We start from the raw sequence: 27,759 nt of genomic DNA on the forward strand, positions 1-27,759 counted from the left end.
GAGGGGTGGAACAGGGAATAACACAAATGAAACAAAAGAAAGGGAAAATCAGCTGTTAGTGGAAAAGATGAAAAATGTTGTGATTAGCATAACAATAATTGTTCCTGTATTAATCTATAAACTTACATTTAAACAAATTAAATACTGTAAGACATTTCTCTGCAGTTTAAGAGCTCCAAATAAAAATTGTCAGTTACTTTAATTTGTAGCTAGTCTATTTTTTTTGGTTAAAAAAAACATGCATAATTATCTTATTTGCCCTTCTAATCAGCAACCTACTGTGACTTGGAATTAATTGGGGTGTTACATATTTTTCTTCTTGGGGTGAAGGGAGAGGGGAAGGCAAGGGTTGCTGTAGGATCCCAAACTGGTAAGAAACATAAACTTAAAAGAAGCTTGTACCTGTTCTTGCTATGCTGTGTGGTGGTCTTCCCAGTGGAAAAGCTCCTTAAAGTTCTGCTGTCATTTTTATGACAGAAATCTATAGCAGAATCATTAACGGCACTTCTCTACCACATGGTATTTCGCTCTTAGCTGTGCTATCTTCCTCCTAAAATGTTCTGCCTCTCAGTTAAAGGCAACTGGCTAAGCAGAGGAGCCAGACAACTCCTTGCAGTATCACAGACCAACTTTTCAAGCCCCATAGAGGAAACCACCCACCAGCCTGTGACCCAGGCTGCCATATAACTAGCTGACACCACATCTACCCTCTGCATCTGCTTCTTCTCTCATTTTGGCACACCCCTGTTGCAGTGTACTCAGGACAGGGATAACCCTGACATTAAGTGTATGTGGGACTGTGGTGGCCAAGTGAACCATCTTACAGCCCTAACTCAGACAGTTGCTGGAAACAGAAGACAAGCTGCTACTTGTGATTGAAAGACTCTTCTCCAGGCCACACCGGAAGAGAATTTATCCTTATTCCTATGTGTTACTTCACCTTCACCCTGTAATAAAGCAGCACCACTATATCTATTTCAGAAAGCATGAGGCTGCTTACTTGGGGTGGTATTCATTGTATTTTACACATTGTAAAGACTCTTAGATTCTCCCAATCACTACCCGTAACTGAGGTTCTTGCCTTTGAGTTCTGATTTTGTAAACCAGGAGCCATCAGACATTTTAGTCAGTGTGATGAGGACAATATTGCATGTAATACTGTCAGCTTATACAGGAGGGAGAACTGCACTTGAAAGCATAATCCTTAGAAAGTACACAGATTACCTGATTTAATCAGACTTGTGAAGGTAGTGCTGTGTTTTATTAATCAAAATCATGATAAATCAATCCAATGTGGCCTTCTGTGAGTTCTGCACAAACTTATGAATTAGTCTGTTTACATAGGCATCCCATGATGCAGCTTCCAGTTTGATTTTTCATTCATCTTTGAAGTTGTTCATTGTGCCCTTGATTACAGTAAAGCTGGAGAGACCTGGATTCTTGCAGCTAAACCCAGGTGCCTTAATAACTATTACTTCATTTTGTCAACACTTGAGAGCTTTCAGGTCTGATTTTAATTAGAGGAGCTGTGACATTTTTAGTATCTTCTAAGCAGCTGCTTTACTTCACAATCATGATGCTCTGATTACAAAAGACTTGGGAAAGGAACAGAGCAGTGCTGTCGCAAGACAGCTTTACTAGGAAGAGACATGGTTTTGTCCTATGCAGTTCTCACCAAATTCCTTCAAAGCAATGCCTACACAGTACAGAAGGTTTGAGCTTTGTTTTCAGGTTTCTTTGTCAGAATCTCGTACAAACACATATGTACACAACAATGTAGGGCTCAACCAGGTTGTTTCTGAGCCATCCTGAGCAAATATCAAGAAATTCTCCTAATAAAGCGAGTTATATTGTTTATTCAAAGCTTACAGAGTATATGTGTGAGATGTAAGAATGGATTTCATATTGTTTGGTAAAATTAGGGAAGACAAAACATAGTGGCCTCTCTGCACCTGAGTTACCCCCAACCCCCAGTAAATCGATAGGTGGATCCTCAACTCTGTTTCACATCAGGCTGGGGGGAAGATCCAGAATTTCAACATTAAGGTATTGAAACAAAATTTCAAATTCCTTTTTCTACTTCAGGCCACTGGAGGAAAAGTCAATGTCAGTCAAATGAATCCTTTCACTAAGCCTGAGGTATATTTTCATTTTTGGGCATTCTTACTAACAGCAGATGACAGATCATAGACAACTTTGTTATAAATCAGCAATAGCGTACTAAAGGGTGCTCTGCTTCAGCACAGCAAGTAGCCTGCTTCCAGGTTCTAGATTTTTTTTCATAAACCCAGTCACTACAAATAATTCCTTTATTTGCTAGGTTAAAGGTTGGACCAGACGATCTTAGAGGTCTTTTCCAACCTAGATGATTCTATGATCTATGATCTATGAACTTTGGTACTATGCATTAAGGCACTGTGGTTATGCCAGTGCTCTCATTGGCATTGTTCTGTGATTAAGACACTTGCCAAGATATATGATACAGAAATAGTCAGAGAGGAGGTTCGAACTACCATCTCCTGCCAGGATTTCACTGCCTTCCTTAATAATACATATGAACAATATATGAAAAGAACCAGGTTGTCAAAAGGACTGGCACTGCAAATAAGATGTTTCAGAACTGTCCAACTAGTGACACTTCCTGGAAAATACAATGTCACCAAGCATAAAAAACTTTTGCCTAAGAAGTTTTATGAATGGCATGGTTTTATAATTGTGTTAAGAAGATTTAAATGAGTTTAATGGGTTCAAACTATGGCACCTCTTATATTCATGTGGTCATGTGGATCATTAAATCAAAAAGAAGAGACAAAAAATTTTCATGCAGGTCAGATTGACACAGTGTGGACTAGCGAATCTAAGGCAAAGCACCCTTCCTTCTCTCGTTTGCATGATGCCTCTGTAACTGCTCTCAGATTCAGAATCCCAGGTTTACTCCTCAGGAGTAGCTGCATTTTGCAGGGGAAGCTGCCCTCCAGAAACTCAGGACCAGTCAGTGAAGGAGATGAACATACATAGTCTTTTCTGTTTTTTTGTTGTGTTTGTCTGCTTGCTTTTAATCTGATTTTGCATTTGTGAGGCAAGCAGAGTTAAAAAACAGCGCTGTGAATATGAATTGACCATATTATGTAAATAGCACCAGTGACCAGCCAGAGGGTAGGTTAGAAAAATCAGCAAAAACGTTGGTGTCTTGAATTCTCCTCAGTAATCCTCAGCCCCATCACTGTGATTGCACTTGCCAACCAAGTTCACTCAGAGGTTCTTGACAAAAATCTCAGTGAACAGACTTGTGACTCCAGCTTCTACAAGAGTGCAGAGTGCCTCTTACACAGGCTCTAATGTGACATACCAGAGTGCAGGTAGGTTATGACTAGCATAAGTGACAGGCCTTTCTCCTTGACACTTAGTGAGCCTGTCAAACTAAGCTGAATGCTAAATCTGTGAGAAAATGAAAATTCGAACAAGGGAGCACATACCCCTGTCAAGCAAAAGAACCTCCAGAGCAGTCCTGAGTCGATTAGATTCCTCCTCTCTCCTTTACAATGTCAGATCCCCTGCAGGAACAGGGATGGCTATAACCCTGGGAATACCCTGGCAGTTTCTGATTTGAGATTCTCCCACTACCTGTCTGAAGTGAAGCCCTGAAGCTGCCCCTACCTCCCTTTGCACCCAAATACACACTAAAGCCCGTGGCAGCACAGAATCTCCTGAAACCATTTGCCAAACACCCAGTCAGAATGACAGAAAAGTGTCCATTCATCCAAAGCAGACCAGTCATTTTCCATTTGTTTCTGTTTACAAATCACCTTTCCTAGCAAACCTTTTTGAGAAGGACTGGACTTTTTCACCATGCACTGAAATCTAACACCACTACATTACTTTCCTTTGCAACTACCCCTAAAAAACAGATCAGGAACCTGCATATTTCTCCTACATGAAATCCATTGGTCTTGGGATGAGATGACCACTTTTCAAATGCCTGTAGAGAGATGAGAGTCCATTGTCCTCTCACTGTCCAAGCCAGACTTCTCCAGCAAGACTTCAACATAAAGCCCCTCTTGCAGCTCTCAGCTTTATCTGTGGTTCTCAGTTCCTCCTCCAAAATCTGCCACCTCTCTCAAGATGTGAGAAAAGGCACATGAAGAACAAAACACACATCAAGACTGACTGAGAGAATGTTTCAAGAGTACATACAATTTATTCTTCTTTATTAAACAAGACAAGAATCAGGGGTGAGAACAGGGTAGATTAGAAAGGACAGAAAGGACAAAGAAAGAAAATACTAGAAGACCAGTTGGCACATGGATAGAAGGCATTGGTGTACTTCTTAATTTATAAAGCACTGTCAAACTTTTAGGAGTTAACTAAAGTAAGCATATTTTCTGTTAAATGGACCCAGACAGACAGGACCCTATGTGGGGTCAGGGAACTCTCCCCTTAGATTTCCAGAAAGCTCTGCATCTTGTCTATGGTTTGTGGAGATCTGTGCATAACATCCTTCTCTTTTGCTGATTTAAATTTTCACATTCATCTCCCCTGTCAGAGATTGTGAGGAGCGTAAACACCATGGAGAGTTGTAGCAGTAGCAAGGATGTCATGAGGTATGGATAGCCACCAAACAGATGGATACTATCCTGGATGTCTTGCTCTCATAAATATCCTAGCCTCAGTTACAGGGTAAAATTCAGCTAAATTCAAATCACAGACTTGAATTCCCCAGCTGAGCTAAAACTACATGTTATAGGAGACTAACCTGAAGTAAGCAGTGTTTGTCATTTGACTTCAGAATGATTGCAGAAAGTGGAGGTGCTATCCTTCAACCCACTGCAGGAGTTTGCTAGCTTCCTGCTTTCTCAACAAACCTAATCGCCTCTCCAAATTACAGTGCATGGAATCTGTGATTACAACATCAGAGCACACGAATGTGAAGACAGCGAGTGTGGATTTTCTAGCCAGATAAGTAGCTGGATCAAGCACACAGACATGATCAAACTGATCTGCTTCTCTCTGATACTTTTTTTGCCACTTTTATCATAGAATACCCCAAGTTGGAAGGGATCCACAAAGATCATTGAGTCCAACTTCTGGTTCCACACAGGAACATCCAAAAATCAAACCATGTGTCTGAGAGCGATGGCCAAATGCGTCTTGAACTTCTGAAATTCAGTCTCTGCTTCCCCGGGGAGCCTGTTCCGGTGCCTGACCACCCTCAGCGCCTGGCCCTCCGTTCCCCTTGTGAGGGAGCTGCAGGCCGCCATGAGGCCTCCCCTCAGCCTGCTCTGCTTGGGGCTGAGCAAACCCGGTGACCTCAACTGCTCCTAATACGTCTTGTCCTCTAGACCTTTCACAATCTCTGAGCGCTTTCTTTGGACACTCTCTTAATAGTTTTTTGTCCTTCTTGGATTGTGGTGCCCAAAACTGCACAAGGTACTCAAGGTGAGGCCGCATCAGTGCAGAATTGAATGGGAAACCTTTTGCCTCACTGGCCAGGTATACGGCTTAAATCGGTAGGCTCTACCTACAGCATCTTCAGTGATATAAAAAACTCACTAGGCAGAGGAAAGAATGCTTTCAGCACCACCTACTAATCAACATGTCTCACACCACGGACTTATCAGAGATATAATGTGTCAAAAAGTCTAGGAGTTTTATAGAATGGCTCAAGTTGGAAGGAACCTCAAAGGTCATCTAGTTCCAAGCCCCCTGCCATGGGCAGGGACACCTCCCACCAGACCAGGTTGCCCAGGCCCCATCCAGCCTGGCCTTGAACACCTCCAGGAATGGGGCATCCACAGCTTCTCTGGGCAACCTGTTCCAGTGCCTCACCACCCTCTGAGTGAAGAATTTCTTCCTAATATCTAACCTAAATCTACACTTTTAGTATAAAACCACTCCACCCTGTCCTATCACTATCTGCCCAGGCAAAGGTTGCTCCCCATCTTTTTTATAAGCCCCCCTTAAGTACTGAAAGGCCGCAATGAGGTCACCCCTGAGCCTTCTCTTCTCCAATCTGAACATCCCCAGCTCTCTCAGCCAGTCTTCAAAGGAGAGGTGCTCCAGCCCTCTGATCATCCTTGTGGCCCTCCTCTGGGCTCTCTAACAAGTCCACATCCTCCTTGAGCTGGGGCCCCAGACCTGGACACAGCACTCCAAGTGGGGCCTCACAAGGGCAGAGCAGAGGGGAACAACCACCTCCTTCCCTGGCTGGCCACTCCTCTTTTAATGCAGCCCAGGATGCAGTTGGCCTTCTGGGCTGCAAGCACACGCTGCTGGCTCATGTCGAGCTTTTTGTCCACCAGCACCCCCAAGTCCTTCTCTGCATGGCTGCTCTCAGTGAGTTCTTCTCCCAGCCTTTACTTATGTCTGGGATTGCCCAGACCCAGGTGCAGTACCTTGCACTTGGACTTGTTGAACCTCATCAGGTTCATGTGGGCCCACCTCTCAAGCTTGTCCAGGTCCCTTTGGATGGCATCCCTTCCTTCTGCTGTATCAACTGCAAGGCTCAGCTTGGTGGCATCTGCAAACTCACTCAGGGTGCACTTGATCCCACTGGTGTCTATGTTATTGATAAAGACATTAAACAACACTGGTTCCAGGTCAGGCCCCTGAGGTGTGACGCTGCTCATCACCATCCTCCACCTGGACACAGAGCCATTGACCACTGCTCTCTGGTTGTGACCTTCAAGCCACCTCACTCAAGAGAGGTACACTGGGATGTTGCCATTCCCAAAACAGCTTACATCCTTGGCAGCTGCTGGAGTATATTTTTAAGAAGGAAATTAGGCATACGAATTCTGAATTAAAAAACACAACTACAGGTCCCATTATACTTTCTGCATTTGAGTGAATGAAAGATCAGTTCAAGGAGCAATTCATCTGCTGCCTTTCCACATCAGGCCTTTGCTTGGACTATGTCTCTGTTTATATCTCTGGCTAAAGAATCCTTTTTCTAATTTAGGTTTTGCCTGTTTAATGAGGAGACAAAATTTACATCCCTATTACCTGAGCATGATGGAAATAACCCAGCAGTTTTTTTATATATGTATAAATATATGCTCATCAGTAAAATGATTGGTGAGATTCTACAGACCTATATGGTGTTAGATTGCTTTAAAAGCCATCTAAGCTTTATTATGGCACTAAATTTCTAGTGGGCTACAGCTACTCTGAATCTGCCTGAAGGTCTGACTGGGACCAAGAGCATAAAGGCACTGTACCTGCTCCACTATATTTGGTTTAGGTTGCTGGTCTTATGAAGACCAAGCCAACAGTTCCAGGAAATGCTGGAGAATTTGAATCCAGCGTCCTGGGGCTGATATTCTTCCTTCCACCTTTGTAACTCAGGAAAAGCCCTTCCTCTGTGAAGTCTCTCTCCCAGCAGGTAATGAAAAAGCTATGAGTCCTCACTATGTCTCTGTCCTTCCCAGCATAAGTAGGCAAGTAGGCATACTTACACACTGTCTCTTTGCAAAGGAGGATGCCTGCAGCAGAGGCACAACTCAGTGTTGTGATGAAAGGAAAAGGAGTGAAACTATGGAAAACCACATCCAGTGGAAATAAATGGGGAAGGGGCAAAAGCTTCCCCAGATAGCCTACTTTCTCCCCCAGCAGCTGCCAGTCTTTCTTACTCAGAATCCGACATGTTCAAAGGAAGGCCACAGTCCTTCTCCTGCATCAGCAAAATGGCTGTCCTGGTCTGCAACCCTGGACTGGGCATCTTGCACTTGAGTCTTGTAAGAATAAGACAGCTTTACTCAGGACTGTGTCAGAGCTGGCCAGTAAGGGAATGAAAGAGAACTCCTAAGGTCTGAGGACCCTCGGGAAGGCTATATGAATTGACAGTCACTATGAGAGGGGGATGAAGACCCTTTACTTTTTCCCCATCTTCAGCAACAAGCATCCATGGGGAATGACGATGCACTGCAAAGGCAGGCAAAAGCCATACAACTGCCACAAGAAAAGCATGTCACAAACTTTCTCACCCAGTCCCATTGCTGAATTCAGATCTGGCCTTGTACCAACCATCCTTCTTTCAGGCATATGAGGTGACTAATTCTCCCTGACAGTTTTAAATCCCAGGTTGATGAAACTGAAAGCAATGTCAGAACAGATGCAGAGCTTCATGGTGAGGCTGGCACACAGTCACATCTTGCTGTAAGGAAACAGCAGCATTTCAAACCTTGAGTCTGGCTCTGATGACTTTTAACAGCAAAGAATGATGCATCCATTAGCTGAGCCACGAAGGCATCAGGCTGCTTTCTCAAGTATGTGTAAGTCCACTGGTCTCATTAAGTCCTGGTGAGTTATCCATTCATTCAAGACTCAGATAAGAAACTGCCAATATAAGAGACATAATGTGGCTAATGACTGATTTTAAGCAGTTAAGGAAGCTCTTTGGCTGCAGCAAAAATGGAACAGACCTTTATATCCTGTTTGGTGACCTTCACAGTCCTTGAATTAGCTTGACATTAAAAAAAAAGAACCCACAACTGTACAAGCCCACACCCTTGCATCTGATTTGAAGGGAGAAAAGGGAAGGGAAGGGAAGGGAAGGGAAGGGAAGGGAAGGGAAGGGAAGGGAAGGGAAGGGAAGGGAAGGGAAGGGAAGGGAAGGGAAGGGAAGGGAAGGGAGGGAAGGGAAGGGAAGGGAAGGGAAGGGAAGGGAAGGGAAGGAAGGGAAGGGAAGGGAAGGGAAGGGAAGGGAAGGGAAGGGAAGGGAAGGGAAGGGAAATTGGTGTAGCTGTACTTATTACAGGCAATGGTACTGATTAAATTACCTGCATGCCATCTTCTGCATTTTGAGGTTTACACAAGCAGCATGACCCAGGACAGAATTATCTACATTTAAAGTCCAGATGAATCAAAAGATGTTGAGAAAATGTTTTGGAAAGAACTCAGAGTTCTTCCAGTCACTTAGTGAAATCTTACACCATCCTAAGTTTTTTGTTTTGTTTTGTTTTTTCTGCTGAGGAAAGAATATATTCTTCCCCAAAGCCTCAGAGCAACAAATAAGCTGTTTTGCTTCCGGGATGTATTCATCCCCTTGTTGGGATTTAGCCAAGAGCTAGTCTTGGCTATACTGGCTCAGGAAGTTCCAAGTGGCTGAGAGTGGGCATGGCAGCCACTTTCAGAGACCAGTAGCAGAGGGAACATGGTGGTGATACAGGGTCTGCGTTGGTCTCTACTCCTAAGTTCTAAACTTCTGTCATGCCCTGCAGCCTATGGGTTGCCCATTTTTTTGGGCAGAAAAGAAAGACAGAGAAGAAAATCCATTTACACAAAGGTCAAACTAGGCCTAGGCCTCGAGACTAGGCCTAGGCCTCCAGCTCAAGAAATCTATTCCTAACTCAAGCACTGCATGATTTGGATGATTTGGGGCGATTGGTTCCACCTCCCACAGCTCAATTTTTCCACCTGTAATTCAAAGCAGTGATTTTATATATATATATATATATATATATATATATATATATATATATAAATTAGTTTTTTGGAGTTGTCTTATAAAAAAGCCCTTCCTCTGTACAGACTGGTCTTGCTGGCTGACGTGTACAAGAAGCACCATGTGGCTGGCCACACATGCACTCACAAAAAAGCACCAAAAAGGTAGAAGCAGAGCTACTTAGTATTTCTGAGATAAATGCATGCTGTTACTATTATGTTTTTCACAGAGTGCCCAGGAGGAAATACAATGAAAAGACCTGCTGCCATCAGTTTCTTCATACAGGTTCTTAGTTCCACTTGTACAGGTTTGGGAAGTTCCCCGCCCTGGAGATCCAGCATGAATGGCAAGCCTAAACAGAGACACACAGTGGGCTGTCTGCTGTGCTGGTGGAAGTAGGTTAAAACAAGTCTACAAACTTTGCAATGAGAAAAATCTGGATTCAGCCAGCATGTAGGAAGCTTTTCTTCCTTCGCGTAGTTGATTTGACTTCTCAGTGACGGGATGACTGTGAATGCTACTACCAAATGAGCTATAACTCAATAGCCTCTTTAATTCCGGTTTTAACCATTTCTAGTCCCTTTAGCATGAGTAGGTCCACCATGGACTTTCCCAGGCTATGGACTAGACACAGAGAAGCATAAATGCAGGCAGCCACTGAAACAGGAATGAAGTAAAGCTTTGTCCACATCGCAAAGTTCCCATTGTGTTCATTTTTTTTTTTCCATTTGCATATGCAAAGAAAAAAATACCTTTTTACTTAAATAAAGTCTGTTCAATCTCTCTCTCTATATATACTTTTCTTTATTTGTATATGCATGCAAATTGGGCAATATACAATGGCTGTGCATGCTGTTTTCCTACAGTAACATCACTTGTATAAATAAAATAGAGCTTCACAGGCTACAGATTTCTTGCTCCACAATGCAGTCAGTTTCTCCTGGCTCTTAAAATAATAATAGTAATAATAATAAAGTTCCTAAAACAGCAGTTCAACCAGCAGGAAAAAATGTACAAGGGAAAGAGAAGGAGGCTGTACTGTATGATGAGACAGTAATTTATGAAGAGTTACTGCCTTCCCACCTTTCTTGTCCTCTGGTGGTAACACGAGTAAGTAACTGATGAGGTAAGAGAGGGCTGTACTGAAAAGCTCCTTATTAAGTATAGAGAACTTGGAAATAGAAATGCTGGGTAATAATTTCCAAATAGATCTTCTGGTTATGGGGCATCCTGGGATGCCGTCCTGGACAGAAGTGTATATTGAACTGAGAGGTGACAGAACAGCAGCCCCAGTGGAGTGGCTGCTCACACACAGATGCTCCATAGCAATGGTACTGGAAAAGAACTTGCAGTACACCATCTGTTGGGGTCCATTGCTCTTGCCTTTGCAAGCAGGTGAGCCAAATGCCTGGAGCTCACATTTCAAGAAGCCACAGCCAGGAAGTCTTGAGACACCACTCAGAAGTCCTTCCTTGCTAACCTCCAGCACTAATCACCATGCGTCATCTCCATGGGTTTATTTCACACCCAGTTCAGAGTGGGTAAATTTACTGAGCCTCGTGCCAGCAATGTGCATGGGTTTTGCCAGCCAGCTCAGTAGGACAGAAGTTGTTTAAGAGAGAATTTCGGCTGAACAACTCTACAGGACACCCTAATCAGTGCATAGCAGTAAAAAGAGGATGCATTTCAAGAGACATTTCGGTAACTCCAGAAACACCACCCAGTGGGATCTAGTTAGCAAGTATCCAAAGTGACATCTACTGGTGTAGATTTGGATTAGCATGAAATGTAGGAATGAAGTTAGAACAGGGCAGAGCTGCACAAAAACCTGCCTAATGAGCCCCAAAAGTTATTAGTGGGGGAATCAGCAGCTGGAAACTGAACCTACTTAGTTCTAAATAACTGAGCCTCTAGCTATTACATAAGCAGAGAAAAAAGATGTCCGTTAGTTTCTGAGCTCCAATTATTTGCTGATGGTGCTTCTCTTTTCCTAATGTTAAACATGGCCTAAAACTACAGTGCAGGAAGGAATCCATACAGCTTTTCCCACCTGGGAAGACCACTTATTTTAATTCCAAGAGATAAGATCTTGCAAACACAGCTTCATTCAGACCACCTAGGGAAGTCTATACATGTAGGTGGCTGGATTCATGAAGACCAAAATATATTGCATATCCTGGGACTTCTGTGGTAATATAAAGATGAAATTGCAAGGGTTAGGTAGGAATAGATTCCCTTGAATCACTCCAAAGATGACAATATATAATATTGGCCCTGAAGCTCTTTAACTGGGACATCAATCTCTGTTCCTTGCTGAAAAGCACATCTGGGAGGGCAGTGTTCTCTCTCTCAACCTTCCAGAGAGGCTGGTGAACATAGGTATACCCAGATAACTTTGCTAACCTTGAGCTTTGTAGTTGTGCTCTCTGGTATTGGAGGAGATCAGTTTGTTTGCTGTTTCCCAAAAGACAATCATGTTCCTCACAGCTAAGAGGTACTTTAAGGAGATGCAAAGCAGAAACCTAAACCTGGCCGGTGTGTTTCCAAAGCCTGAGAGTGTTAGGTAAGAGAAGTGAGTAGTTTGGTAAGATGGTAAAGGGCAGTACTCTGGAAACAAGTTTAATGCTAAAGATGTGTATTCAGTGGAAAGGAGAAAACCGATATGGGAACTCGAGAATTTGACTCAGATATAACACAGGCTGGCTAAGGCAAAATTGCATGGAAGTGGTTGGTACAGAAGTTCTGGCAAGAGGGAAGTCCAGTACAAGTCAAATCACTTAATCCTCTGGGATGCCTCTAAATACCAGTATGAAAATGGCCTGCAGGGGTATGGTGCTCTTCAGTCACCCTACAGATGTTCTTTCCTTCCTCCAGCTATGCTTGGGATTAATCCAGCTTCCACTGTCCTCAATAACCAATGAATCAAATCTGTCCAGATACACAGTAAGCCCTTCAGGACATTGTGCTTGCAGCCTCTACCCAGAGAAGATCGTGATTTAATTGCTGTAAAGAATACATTTCTTCTCAGTCAACATCATTAGTGGCATTATGACTGTACTCACTCACCCTAGAGCTCACTTCTTGGAATGCACAGTTTAATCCCTGTCCTGCAAAGCATCACATTGGGAGTATCATAGTCAGGCCTATTGCTTTCTCACAGCCAGAAAGCTTGTGACCCATTTGTAAACGCTCTTCTGTATATAGCACAGAGAGTATCTGTGCTAAACTAAAGTAAGCAAAGAATTATTTTTCCCTTTCTTGTAGGTGTTTTTTTTTTTATTATTTTATTTTTTAACTATCAAAAGCCACTGTGAAAGCATGAAGAGACTCGAGTTAATAAAACCTCTCCATCTGTGTAATACACAGACAACTCTGAAAATCTATTTTAAGGCCCACATACTGAACAACAGTAGCCACAGCTTAATTAGATCACAAGTGCTGGGTAAAAGTTCACATCACTGGTTTAATATCAATGATTTGACAGGGAAGATATCAGACAGGATATTTCACTGAGGTACGAATTTTATCATTTGAGTTATAGAACACAATTCATCACTGAGGAAAATCTCTTTGTTTGAGATCCTTCACCTTTTGACATGCAAAGAATACAACTTATATTTTTTTTCCAGTTTTTGATAGTCTCCGAAGAAAAATGTAATATATATTTCTTCCTCTCAAGGAAGACTGCACTTTCAAAATTGGGTTTTCAGGCAATGAAATTTCATTCCTTTTAACAGGAATTTTTAAAGCTCTTGGCAATACCTGCATCTGAAGTTAGCCATGAATGAAACATACCACAGATGCACTAACACTGGAGAGTTTAGCTAACATTGTGAAGCTGTTTTATAGCAACAAAGTTTTACCAAAGTTTGCACTGCTGAGTTTGAGGCTTATTTTTGAAGGTCTGATACTTCTGGAGAACAGAGTTAATTCACGTTCTGGTATTCTTCTGCCTAAGACAGGATTTCTACAGCTATGCACCAGTCACATATCCAAATATGAAAATGAAATATTCAAAATGAATAACTATATTGCATATTTATGTTGCATGTTCATTATCTCATACAAGGATCTAAGGCTACAGCTACAAAAAATGGTTTCTCTTTTTGACTGAATGATTTACTGCAGACATAAATAAAAAGGAATAAACAGACATAAATAAACAGACATAAATAAAAAGGAATAAAGAAAGCACCATTATTGGAACACTTTCTTACTGGAGAGTACAAAGACCTAAACTTAGGATTTGTCCAATTGCCAGCATCCCAAATGTTCTCACTGTTCTAGACGTAAATTTCAATACCACCTACTTTAAATCATAGAAGACGTTGAAATTACAGAAGTCTTAAATATCTTCAAAGAATTGGAAAGTTTTCGTGTTTTTCGGGGGACATGGACATTTCCAAATACTGCAGAGAATCCTACTGCCTACAGATGAAAATTTCAAACCCAATGGGAGCATGTAATATACCAGTACAAAAAATGGGGAGTAAGAATTAATGGCAGTCATCCAGAGACAGAAGGACTCACACTTAAATAGAACAGGGACTGCGTATTCCACTGCTGTGTGACATGCTGTCTCCAGGAACAAATATCAAACCCCAGAATTCACCATTTCCCTGTTGCCAGATAGCAAAGGGACAAGCAAGTCCTGCACATTTCTTACTGCCCCACTGAGGCCCACCGATGCAAGGGGATGTCATTCTTCTGCTACCAAGGTTTTAAACACATGATGACTCTTCTGCTTTTGTACTCTGAATACAGAAAACAATAGGGAGGGGGGGTGTGAAAGCAGCTGTGGTGGAGTTCAGCTGTGTGTCAGGGTAAAACCACCACAGTTGCCTTTAGATTTTGGATACTGCACAGTAAATGAACTTGGGATACACATTGTAAGGGATGGCAGAGGTGAAATACTGAACATTTGCTAATTAAGCAAACAGTTCTGCTCCTTGTGTGCAATGGGAGAGATGAGGTTCCTAGACATATAAACAGTACAGGATCATGCCACTAAGCACTGTGTCACGATTTCTACACAGCACCCAGCAGGGTCAATTTAATTCTTTAATTCTTTCACCCTTTGAATTTTCCTGTTTGCAACATTTCCATACTTCTCATACGGATTTCACATTCAGCTTGGAGGACAGAAGTCACTTTTAATGTAACTAAACTTTATTTTTGTTCTCCATGGCACATAAGGCTGGTCAAAACCAAGCTAGGCCACACTTCTGCCTTTTGCTCTGAGAACTGAGCGTGCAAAAGCTACTGAAGCAGTTCATGCTCCGTCTCAAGTATGGCCTAAAGTCAAACCTAAATTCTGTCTTGAAGCCAAGCCATTTGGACAGACGATCACACTTAGATCCTTTCTCATTGAAACCCACCACTGTGAGGATAGCCCTGAGCTCTTGCTCCCTTTCAGCATGCACTCAGCAATGTTTATTCTCCAAACCAAGAGTAAGAATTCCAGGAAGCCATACTAGAGGCATTGTCTCACTACCAGCCAAGACAGGTAGAGTGTTAATTATGGAATATGTCCTAGGGTGCTCTCAGGCCTGAGTTCCACCACAGGGGTGGTAACAATTAATTATGTAAATAAGTAATTATGGGTCATTAGAATGAAGTAATGAATTGAAAGCAATCAAAGTAAGTAACGAATGAAATGGCTTTCAGAGCCAAAGTATGCAAGTATATAACATAAACAAGGCTGTCTGTTTATGGAAGGGAGTATTCAGCCCAAGAGTACTTGAAATGAGACGGCTGCTCTAGCATGGCAAGCTGATGGTACTGGTGTGAGGCTCTGAGCAAGCTAAAAGGGATATTAGCTATCCACAGCACCACCACCTGGGCACTGGCAGCAGAACCTGACCCATCAGGCACAGCAGCATCAAAAGCCCCATGAAAGCCCTGCCTGTGGCAGTCAGGTGTGGCACCTCTCCCCACCAACATCTGTGGAAGGGTCCAGAAGATGTGGAAGCAGTAATGCTGAGATCAAGCCTGGATCAGACCTATCTCAGGCCAGAAGGCAAGCTCCATACACAGGCATTAGAGTAGGAGGCGGCTAGAGTATACAGTTATGTTCTTCACATTCTTTCAATCCATTTTCATATCATATGCTGAGCTTTAATATTGGGTAGGAGCCGGCAGACAACTGGTTCCAAAAAATATATCAAAATGTCATATCTAAATGTCACCCCTAGAAATTATTTCCAGATGAAAATGTTTTGTATTTTTTATGAAAAAAAAAATATATATGCTTGGCTGTCGCATAATCCATTCTTCCCTTCCCCTATATCATTCTTGTGCCTAGCACCATAGTGGGTTGAGGTCATATGTAATCTCACACCTGTTGAAGTACTAAGGCAAAAAGATGAAAACAACAAGAAGAACCTTTCTGTAAGCATCACCTAGAGTAATGTTAACTGATTCATGAAGCCATTACTCCCTGACCTGTGCCTGGGACATGCTGCAGCCACACACAGTCTTTGTGGCTGTGTGTTTATAGCCTAGGACACATATTTTCAGATTCTTCTTCTGCATAAATAAACTGTTCACAATCACTCAGCTCAATTGCTCATTTCCCACTACTTTGTATAAGAAAGATGCAAATATCATCAGAGAGCTCTATAATACTTAAAATTTCTTGAATTTAATTCATTCCTGCTGACAACAACTTCTGTTGTCTACCAGACAGAAGCTGTGTTTTGGTTTTCTACTCCTCTATATTTCTGTTTTCATTGGTGTTGGTGAAGTTATAGAAGTTGTTTCTAAATGAACATGTAAGGGAGGAAATGAACCAATTATTTTCTCTACTCTTTCACCATTCTTTTCACAGTTTTAGCCACCAACTCACACTTGGAGACAAAGACTTGCATATCATCAAATCCATCTCTTTGTCAGGACAAAGTAATCTCTCTCTTTCACAGATCACTAAAACAAAAAACACAGAACAAAAAATATCCCAAACCCAAACTGTTCCTTCCTACAGCTTTATCTGTCTTTTCTAATTCTGCAGAAAATATCTTCCTCTTTCAAATGCCATGATACCTAGAATTATCCCAAGAGAAAGAAAACCAGAGGCAATAATGGAGCTCCTGCGTTTTCACAACCCAGGTGTCCTCCCCAGAACAGGACTTCCTGTTGTTAATCTCAAGAGTAACCCACCACATCACTAGAAAAACTGCAATCCAGAGCTCTGACTGAGGTCAAATAACATTTCTTCAAGCATCCCTGTTAACTCTTTCTGCAGAGCCAACCATTTGCCACTCAAAACAATACTGCTCAGGAGTCAACACATTTCCAAGAGACTTCCCCACCTAGTAGTCAGCCTAACTCAGCAAAGCCTAAATTGCTGAGAATATCCCAAGGAAACACCCATTGGCTGGATGTTTCAGCCATCTCAGACTGTCTTGCAACCTATTCTTGAATGTGTGAATTATGGTCTAGGTCACCTCTGATTTGTAACAGAGAACAACTAAGATATTTTAAATGCTGTCACTACAGTTTACCCAACATCAAGGAAAATGTAATCCCCATCTATCTTGGTGAACAATTTAGTGGCATAGCAGAATGGACAGTGAGCAGTGAAAAAAAGGCACTAGCATGCTTTTTTTAAAGGCACTAAAAAAAAGGCATTATCATGCCTACCTGCATCTTAGAAATTCATCACACTTGTTTTTCTAAATGCATAATTCAGACCCATGTCATTGCTTAGAAACACTGACACAGAGCACATTAAGCACACGCTGCACATATGAACATATTTATATTAAAATATTACACTATAGACATACACAGTCACATATATATTCACATCACAAAACCAACACATTTTGACCAGGTGGAAGTTCTAAGTCTGTCTGCCTCATAACTAACACTCTCTTTAATGATCATATGAATACCTTTCTCTGGCAGAGTCACAGCCAAACATTTGCCTTTAAGTTCTTTATCTTCTTAGAAACTTCAACCCCAAATTCCTTTTTGCAGAATAATTCTTGATACCTCTTTCCAAGATGCACTATGCCACCATCCTTATCGATGCTTCTGTCCTGAATCACAAGGACTGTGTCAGAGTTTCAGCCCAGTGTTGTTATAGTCCTGTTTACTTACTGTTACTATCAGCTCTGTGGTGAGACTTGAAGCTTTCTCACAGATATGTTTGTAGGTAAGCTGCACAGAGATAGGCTCAACACAAGACCAAAATTTCCAAGTTATCTTCGTTTATAAGTTACCTGAGCTTTAGAACAAAATTAAGTTGTTCTAAAGAGACAATTCTGAGCTGGTCTTGAGGGTGAGGCAGCAAAACTGTCTTCTCTGGGAACACATAGATCCCTAAAAGCTAATGCACAGTATCAATGGGTTCAGCTATCTTAGATTAAGCTATTTCTCCAGTAAAGGTTTGTTTCATGTATTTCTTTTCAATCTCATCCTGAATCCTCACCGTTATTTGTTTTCTTTTCACACTAGATTGTAATATTGCTAGAATCAACCATTAACTTCAGTAAAAGAAGAGACAGATTCCCAATGGTTAAGATCCTCAGATAAGCCTCTCTTTTCTCAAATGACTCCCTTGTGAGTAGTGGAAGCCTAAATATGAAAAGTAAAGTAGATTGATCCCATTTCAACCATCAACACAAATAAAGCCTCCAGAGCAATACATTGAACAGTAAATACTTATACTCTATCTCTCAGAAACACAGTGAATGATGACACTTCTCATAAATGACAAACGCAAGCTTGGAGAGCACACATATAGGGACAGAGAGGCCTGTAACATTCAAAATAAAGTGAGTATTGAATAGATGATGAGAAAACCAGACAGTTTTCTTCCCTCATCTTCACTCCCTATTTCACCACTGCAGTGCTTCTCAGTGTGGGAGGTGTGTTTAACCAGGGACAGACCTCCAGGGACAGTGCACAAGATTAGAAAGTTCATTGTGGCAAGGTAATTACCTGGCTTTACCCAGGTGCTAAGAGAACTGGTTACAAATCAGCTGAAAATAGCAGTTCTCCACTGAGCATTAAAAGTCATCCAGAGTGTGCTGAAAGCCAGATCCTACCTTGTCTCGAATCCCTTGTCTCATAACTTCTCTTTCAGCCTCCATCTTGGCATATTTGGCTTTCCTCTCCTCTTCTTCTTGTCTGAGGGCTTCCTGTCGTTCCTCTTCTTTCTTGGCAGCATCGGGGTCTTTCTCCTCATCCCCACCCAGCATCTTCCCCATGTCTTTGGTAGCCCCTAGAAAAAGCAGAAGAGAAAGCTCTGTAAAAATGCAGGAGAACCATCATGATGCCAGCTCTCTCTGCCTCCCCACACTCAGGACCTCCTTCAACTCCCTCTGAATCTGGAAAGGTTTCTCATACATTTAGGAGGAGGCAAACTGACCACAGTGGGCAAAGGACCCACCCTGTCCTGGTTGGTTACTTGGCATGTGTGAGCAGCACAGCAGCAAGAGGAACAGACCCTATCTGTAGACATGCATGATGGACACACAATTGGCTTGCAGTCCTGAAGGGGGCAAGCTGCCACCCACACAGTGGTTTCACTCCCTCAGCTAAGTCTAGTGAATGAAGATTCATAGAATCGTAGAATCGTAGCATCAACTCACTGTTGACAGAAATTACACATCCTGTGACAGGTAGGAACCCACAGCATTAGTAAACATTTGTTGATACTTTCTAGGCTCTTACCATGTATCACTATGAAGCAGCATCTCTGCATGTCTCTCATTTAACCTCAGACACCACCGCCTCTAATGCTTAGTATGCAAGTGGGAACCCAGCTCTGCCTGGTTCTCTTTCTTCCCCCCGCATACACATTAGTCCCAAATTCTCAGCCCCTGTACGTTCTTGAGCCAGCCTTTTGTTATTGTGGACAGCCTTTGCACAGCCACACAAGTGGAGAGGCTTCTTGCATGTTCCTCTGTCCCCACAGAGCTGCACACAGGCCATTCAACCTGTGTTTCAGAGCTACTTCTATTGACTCAGGCAATCATCCAGCTAGGGAAGAAGGCAGGTGCTGCAGAAATGGGGAGCCCATTTGCTGTGATGCTTCATCATAAGGGCACTGTGGAGCTGCAGCAGGATCAAGCCTGTTTATGCAGATGAAGAGAAGATGCATATCCTTTGAGAGATGTGTTGAACTTTGCCTGGGGCAGGAAAACACCCTGCACATTTACTATTAAACATACCTTCACCCTGGAGGAAGGCTATTCCAGGGTGAAGGTAGCTGGTTACTGTCCTTACTTCCTGCATCAGGAAAGCCTCAGGTTGGTCCTTTGCTGGCTGAGATTTAGCTGAGTTAATCTGGGATGACCTTGTAACACACACCCACTTGCACCTACATGCACACATGTAACATCTCCTGCCTCTCCATTGTGAAGCTATCTGGCCTTTTCAAAGGCTTAGGCTGGAAAGAGACACTGACAAAATCCTTCCAAATAATTGTTTGCTGGCTTTCATAAAGGCTAAGTGAGGGGAAGAGGTTTTCACAATCCCTTGTCTCTCCCTTGTAAGTTACTCTTTAAATGTGTCAACAACTCTCAGATACAAAAAAAAATACAGTTGAAATATTTATACTCACTTGCTACTATCAGCCTTCTCCTAATGAATATTTTGTCTCCTCCACTTAAGGGTAAGAGTAATACAGGTATCATACAATCATAGAATATCCTGAGTTGGAAGGGACCCACAAGGATCACTGAGTACAACTCCTGGGTCCCCAGAGGACCACACAGACTCCAGAATTTTGATAGAAAATTCACTCATCCCAGCTGATGATTCTTTTTCTGGGATGCAAGAAAGGCCAACTGAAATTGCAAGCAAGATTTGCTAGAATCTGACGCAAAGAGGAATGGCAATGCAGCTTTGTTGGGTCATTCATCCCTATAACAGGGGCAGCATTAAGCAGCTTTTCTGTGTATAAAACACTGATGACCAATTAATTTCTGGATTCCCCTCAACAAACATTTCTGCTGATTATCACACTCCTTTGGGTTCAGCAATCTATCAGGTTTATCTCTTTTTAGCTTCCCTCCACTTAGAGCTACCCAGACAGTGTAATATGCTAGTTACTTACGGACCAGAATTCAGCAGCAGAAAGAGATGATTTATTTTTCTCTAAGCACTGAGTCCAGGCTATCATTAAGTTATAATGTCAGCTCAGCTCATCGTGTAAGGAATGAAATTGCATAGACTTCTTTTTCTTTTATCTCTTAGACAAGACCAAGATTTTGAATATGTTAAGCATTTGATTTTACAGCTACTCAGAACACAAGACACCTACAAGAACGGCGATACAGTCCCAGGATCCTCACAGGCTCTTAAATCACCCCAGATTTCAAAGGCACCTTCTAAATGGGTGGAAAGCTGCATTGTGGTACTGTTGCTAACTAATTGGAAGGAAATGTGTCATGAGAAGAAAAATTTTACACTACATTTTAATTCCAATATCTTGTGTTACTTTTGGTGTAGAACCCTCCCCTTTTTTTTTCCTTTTTTTTTTTTTTTTTTTGTCTCCTTTGTCCTCCTAAACTTTGCTTTGCTGGAATACAGCTTCTGTTTTAACCTGTTGAGCAGTGAATGCTCCAGGGAATTCACTTGCATACCAACTGAGTTGCTGCGGTCACAGTCGCAAGCTAGAAGAAAGAAAAGTTCTGTCCTCATGCCTTCTTCTGAAGTTTCCAATGAGACACAGGGGAAGGAAACACAGAATGTATTAATACGGTACCTTCAGTCTTTTTGTATTTTTTTCTCATCCCAACCATAACATCCACCTTGACATAAAGATAAGACAGAGAATGCCAAAGTAATTGCTAATCAGTATGGAGCTTCAAATCAACACAGTATCCAACATCCCTAGATAAGACGACAGGAAGAATCCAGAAATGGCCAAACTCCAGGACGGCTTTTTGATCCTGTCTTCTTAAAGGAAGTAAAACAAGAGCAAACCTTTCTGGCTCTAATGAACAATGCATCCTTGCAGCAAAGAAGGTCAACAGCCTTCTGGGCTGCATTAGGAAGAACACTGCCAGAAGATTGAAGAAGCTGATCCTTCCCCTCTGCTCAGCCCTTATCTGGAGTGAGACCTTATCTGGAGTGCTGTGCCAAGTTTTGGGCTCCCCAGTACAAGAGAGATACAGAGTTCCTGGAGTGAGCCAGCAAAGGGCCATTAGGATGATTAAGTGACTGCAGCATCTCTCCTACAATGAGAGACTGAGAGCTGCGACTGTTCAGGCTGGAGGAGAGAAGGTTCAGGGGCTCAAGGGGTGTCTCAGTGGTATGCATAAATACCTGATGAAAGGGAATGAAGAAGAAGGAGCTAGACCCTACTCGATGATCAGTGACAAGACAAGAGGCAACAGACACAAACTGAAATACAGTGATTCCCATTTAAACACGGGAAAAAAAAATAGGGTGCACAAAGAGGCTGTGGAGTCTCTCACTCTAGAGATGTTCAAAATTTCGCAGGCCAGAGCCCTGACCAGCCTGATCTAAGTGACCTTACTTGAGAAGGGGATTGCATTAGACAATCTCTGTGGGTCCCTGCCAACCTCAGTTATTCTATGATTCTGTAAGACCTCACAAGTAAGTGGTTTAAATGGTGAATGAAAGTGAATTTTGCACGGACAAGGGTGAGACGTGCAAACCCAAACTGATCCTGCATCTGAACTGGTAGAAATGAAATTCTTAAACTTCATGACCTCAGTCACAGGAGCACCATCTCCTTAGACCCTTCAGTTGTTCACTGACATTAATCAAGCCTTCACACAGAAAACATGAACTCACAAAATCAACTTGCATAAGCTGCAGTGCTCAATTTGTTACTTGTTCAAAAAGAAAATAAAGAAAAAAAATCCAAAATGTTGACATGCAAAGATATTTTCTGCAGAAACTATATTGAACAGGATTTCTAAAGATGACTTACAGAGAAAGAGATTAATAGGAACATCTTGGGTATCCTTAATTATGCAAAGGATGATGGAAATTTTGGCATGCCATCACTTCAGGTAAGGTAATTAAGTCAAACCAGCAGAATTTCTTTTCCACAAAGCTCATTTCATAATGCAGATAAATAGCACCCCATGCCTGTCTTTCAAGAGGGCTGCATATGTGTGTGCTTAGATCCCAGAGGATGTCACGGAAGTTCCCCTTCTAAATCACAGGTGTCAGAGGCAGCAATGAGAGGGTTACTTGAAACAGCTACGCCCTGAGGAAATTCTGCAGGTGAGAACTTCTGTACATAGGCCAGAAAAAGTAGCCTTAAAAACACATTTCTCTCTTTAACATTCAATAACTATTCTGAAAATATCCTCCCAGTCAGAACTGTACACTTTGAAAAGAATAAAAGATGGCAACTCATTTTGCCCTGCCTTACACAACAGGAAGCTCATGAGCTGGCTGTTTTGGTGCTATTTGTAGCTGAACCATATTTAGACTGAGCAGACAGGACAACTGGTACCTCAGTTTCTAAATCACAGCGTGGTTTTTATGCCATCATCCAAACATCTGCAGCTAATCACACTGGAGCAGGAATGGGTCACTCCCTTTTGCAGAAACATTTCAGAACCAGAACTAAGAACATATTAGTGATATCACTGGGGAAAGACCTTTTTCATCAAGGCCAGAGTGCATATACCAGCTTACGGCTGGTATACAAGAAGTCTTCTCCCATTTTATTACTGTTAAGGCTCATAAAAAAAGGAGAATTTATCATTAAGAAAAAAGCCTTGTAGCAAACACTATGGGACTCAGAAGTCAAGATACTTAATCACTAATTTGGCAGGAAGGTCTGGACTGGCATGTATCTGAAGACTTCATTAAACAAAGTACTTTCATATGCAAATTTTTTTATTGCAACGTGAATCGTATCCAAAGGAATGGGATCTTGTCCAGGTGTTCCTGGCCAAACCCCTTATATGCTACAGAAATACCTGCAAATTACTCCCTCTGGCTGCTGCGACACAAACTTTATCTTCTGTTGCAGTCAAAACACACACCAGTAGGTGAGATTCTTTTAGACAAAATATAAATTGTGCCTCTGTTTTCCCATGCCACCATTTAAATATGACACTGTATCTCCACCCTGTTTACCTTCCTCCAGCAAATTCATTACATATGCTAGTGTAAAATGAACTAGATTGGCTGAGAGAGCAGCTCTGAAATCACCAGGGTGAAATCCAGCTCCCAACAGGGATGGCTAAGTTCAGGTTTCTGCTCAGAGTTGTTCCCATGTGTGCGGGCTATCTGACTTCACATTACAGCAAATGGCAGCCCACTGCGCTCTTCAGTTTCCTCTGTCTACCAGTTCATACAAGGGAGGCTTCCCACAGAGCCTCAATCACAGGCAAGCACATGGAGACCAAAGTTGCATCAGGCTGCAGGAAAAGCACACAACCACCTCTGGTGAGCCTAGGTACCTATTTCCCACACTGATACCTCATGTAGACTCCTTGGCCTGTGTGTCTTACTCTGCATGCTGCATGTTCGCCTACTCTGATCTAGTAAACAGATGACTTGTAAACAGTCAGGATTGGTGAGTATCATTAGAAATTAGGAAGAAATTCTTCACTATGAGGGTGCTGAGGCATGGGAACAGGTTGCCCAGAGATGTTGTGGCTGCCCCATTCCTTGAAGTGTTCAAGGCCAGGTTGAATGAGGCTTTGAACAACCTGGTCTGGTGGGAGGTGTCCCTGCCCATGGCAGGGGGTTGGAATCAGGTGATCTTCAAGGTCCCTTCCAACCCAAGCCAATCTATGATTCTATGATCTAATCAACAAGTTGAGATCCAGATTTACATATACATCTTGGCTTGGAGACAATTGGAGTATAAACCCAAAACTAGTTTACAGGAGCAGAAGGCAATAAGGACACTGGGTGAACTGAGTTTTTCAGGATCTCTGTCCAGGCAGATCTCCTATGCTCCCTTCTGGGTTCTCTTTGAAGACTTACAATCTGTATATTATGAGCTTCTCAGACATACCTTGCTACATCCCCCTTCATCAATCTCTTCAGCTATAAAGCAGCAATGAAATTACAATCTCACTCGAGGACTATGTTTTTCAGAAGCACACATTGTAAGGCAGCTCCTAATTTCTTACTTTTTTTTGCATCCACTTCCTCCCAGTGATGCCCATTTCAGTGCAGAGTTTGGTACAACCCAACAGAAAGTTATCAAAGTTGCCACAAACAACAGAGGTTACAAACTATATAAACCAAAATGACTGTATTCAGCCTGACAGAAAGCCTGGTCCTTCTGTCCTATTGACAGAAAGGGGGAATGCAGAGAGGGGCCTGGCACATAGGGATCCACACTGTCACACTTGTTTCAGAAGCACAGATCTTCCTCATATCACTACAATAAGAGAGCATTCAGGAAAGATTTTTTTTTTGTCTGTGTCCACATCAACCTGCTGTACTTTGCAAGCACAAAAACTAGTCCTACCTCTGCTCTTGATCCATTTGGAAGTAGAACAAAACAATGATTTTTAGAAATGTTTTTGAAACAAAACAGTACAGCTCCCTGCTCACTGTAGAAAGCTGTTTCCTTGCAGATATTTGCACATCCCGTCAGTGACAAGAACAAAGGTTCCTCTTATATCTGTCTTCTACTTCGTCAATTGGGAGATAAAGGTGCAGGGTCTTTTCTTTCTGCTGTTTTATTAGCCATCTGATACTATTTTCCAGCAAAAAAGGTAAATGACTCACCAATTCTTTCAACTGAAGAAAGATTGACTTTCTCCTATTAAAATGTCAATAAAAATGTAACAGCCGTTCAGGAGGGTATCACACGCTTTTCAAAAATAGTACTTGTGTGAACAAAATACTGTTTTAAACATTAGTACTGAATAGCTCTAAAGGAACCATCACAATTTATCAATTAACTAATACACCTACAGAAACACATTACTGATTCCTCTTTTGTAAACAAACAAATGATGCCAAGTTCACTTAAGGAGTTCACTTGAGAAATTACAACATCTCTGAATAGGCCATTTTCTGCTCTTTTTGGTACAGTGGGGATCTCTGGTAAGGATCATTATCATTGTATTAAGTGAAGAAATTCTTAATGAATTTTAAACCTCAAAGCTCAAAGCAGACATGGAGCTCCTCCTCTGTTCACTCTTCCAGAGCTACTCAGTTGAAGTGTCTTTCTCAACTGAGAAAGAGCATGTCAATCTCTATTTCTGCTCCCTGGGCCAAGCTATGGTCTTAGGTTTATTTCTGGGTGAGTGAAATGCTTACCTATTTCAGTGTTAAGTTTTCTGAAACATCACAGAAAAATAAATTTGGGAGGATCCCAGTGAGGTCTGTCTGAACACATCTAGTGGTGAGTTATGGATCATGAGTAGTTTCAAAGTTATCCAAATGGCCATGAGTACGGAGTCAAAAAGGAGCACTCAAAGCTTCAACTTACTTTGTTTATAAGGTATGGATTTGTTTTTTGATTTTGTTCTCTCCCTCCCTGCCCCAGTGGTTATAGTCCTTTCAACTAAATGAGAATACAAAGCACCAGTCTGATCTACCCCTTGTCCCAAGGATCAGCCTGATCTATGGTATTCCTGCCAGCCCTCTGTCTGACCTGCTATCTGCTCTGTCTGACCTGCTATCAGAGGACTGCAAAAGCAGCAAAGCAACAAATACGGCTGCAGTCAACAGGTAGCTGGCTCTGCACTGCTCACCACACTGCAGTATAATCTCGGTCTTCTGCTTTCAGTCTTCTTTCATTCTTCCTCCCTCTTCATTTTCCTCATTGTTATTCTGCCTGTGATTTTCTCAGCATCTGTAGTAATTCCTTTTCCTCAGACTGGTGGGATTGACTGAGTCCCTTCTGCTTTCTGAGTGTTTATACTGGGATCTAAAATAGTCCCTAATAACAACTGACCAGGAAAGACATAAACTGAGGATACCCAGCATCTAGAACAAATGCTTCCCTGAGGCCCATATCCAACATAACAGGTGCCAAGACAGACAGAAGCAGAGGTGAGACGCTATTCACAGAACCATCACTGTGACTAGATACTAGGGGATCATTTGGGGGATCAAGACATCAAGGTGATCATGTGCACAATATCTATTATGCAGCTTTACTTACTCCAGATTCTGGGATTTTTTTACCACTCCCTGGTCTGTGTTCAGGCTGTAACACACACACACACAAAAAAAAAAACACAACTCTGCAACCTTGCCATTCCCAGTGCCTTCTTCAGAAAATGATCCTGTCCCCCACTCACACAAGCAGGCTTTTTCTCTGAGTGTCCATGTTCACACAGAGCAGCCGGTATTTTACGGTCCCTAAGAAATTTTGCTTCAGCCATTCCGCAAGGTCAGCTTTCTCTGCCTGTGGCACTTCAGTCTTTCTCTCCTCCTCCCTTTAACCACCTAGCTAAACTGCATTGCTCAGAGGTCTTCTTGTTGGGAAACAATCTAGTAAGTTGAGCAAACTCTTTGTAATGGTACCTGAAACATTTTAGGGTGTTTGGAGGTATTTGGAACTCCAGCTATTTGGAGACAAATGCTTCTTCTCACCACTGTGGGCATGCTTGATTTCCCATGCACACACCAAGACAGATTTTAAAAGCCGATGTTGAAGGTCTTTTTCAAACTTGACACAAATCCACATGGAGGTACGCAGAATTTTCCAGGAATTATTTTTCCAGCATTTTCCTGGTGTTCACCCTGTAGATGTTCAGCCCAAAACTAAACGAGACAGCCAACATGAACAGTATATAACAATCTTCCTACTTTGCAAGCTGCTGGACAGTCTTTTTCAGTAGATAAAATAAAGCAGTCTTCTTAGAGCAAGACCTCACCAGCCTATATCATCAGCCTCATTGTTTTGGCTAAAATCTTAGCTATTATTTTTTTTTTCTTCTGAGAAGTCTCCATCTCTGCACAGTAGTAGTTTCCTGTGTGGAGCACAGTTGAGTACAGTAGAGCTGTGTAGAGCACAGTACTTGCACGCAAACCAACAACTAATCCCAATGGCACTTGTGCTTTTGTGCAACAAATGAATGTTATAAATCTCCCTTCCTTTTTCTCTTTCTAGCTCCCAAATATCAATCCATATATCTAAGTGATTTTTTTTCAGTTATTAGATTACTTACTCCTTTGCGCTACTGCTAGGTCCTTTTAATTCTGCTCTAACAAGAATAAAAAAAAAATGCCTATGAGTAAATCTAAGCAATGTATATGGAGAAGTAATTTTCAGGTGACATTGGTCGGATCTACTGTCAAACCCACAGTGAACCTATTTTGGATATATGGAGCTCTCTCTTCCTTTTCTTTTTCTTCCTTTCTTCCTTTCTTTCTGTCTTTCTTTCTTTCCT

At 42.0% G+C, this 27,759-nt stretch overlaps 1 protein-coding gene across 1 annotated transcript in view; it reads right to left on the reverse strand.

Moving 5' to 3' along the window:
• The window catches only part of CPLX1 (complexin 1), a 125,609-nt gene that overhangs the window by 33,287 nt on the left and 64,563 nt on the right, over window positions 1–27,759 (reverse strand). Inside the window, exon 3 of the mRNA XM_040541393.1 lies at window positions 18,496–18,671. Within this exon, the coding sequence (XP_040397327.1) occupies window positions 18,496–18,671 (176 nt within the window). The remainder of the gene's footprint in view (window positions 1–18,495; window positions 18,672–27,759) is intronic.

Source organism: Cygnus olor, chromosome Z (genome assembly GCF_009769625.2).
Source record: "Cygnus olor isolate bCygOlo1 chromosome Z, bCygOlo1.pri.v2, whole genome shotgun sequence".
Taxonomy (NCBI): domain Eukaryota; kingdom Metazoa; phylum Chordata; class Aves; order Anseriformes; family Anatidae; genus Cygnus; species Cygnus olor.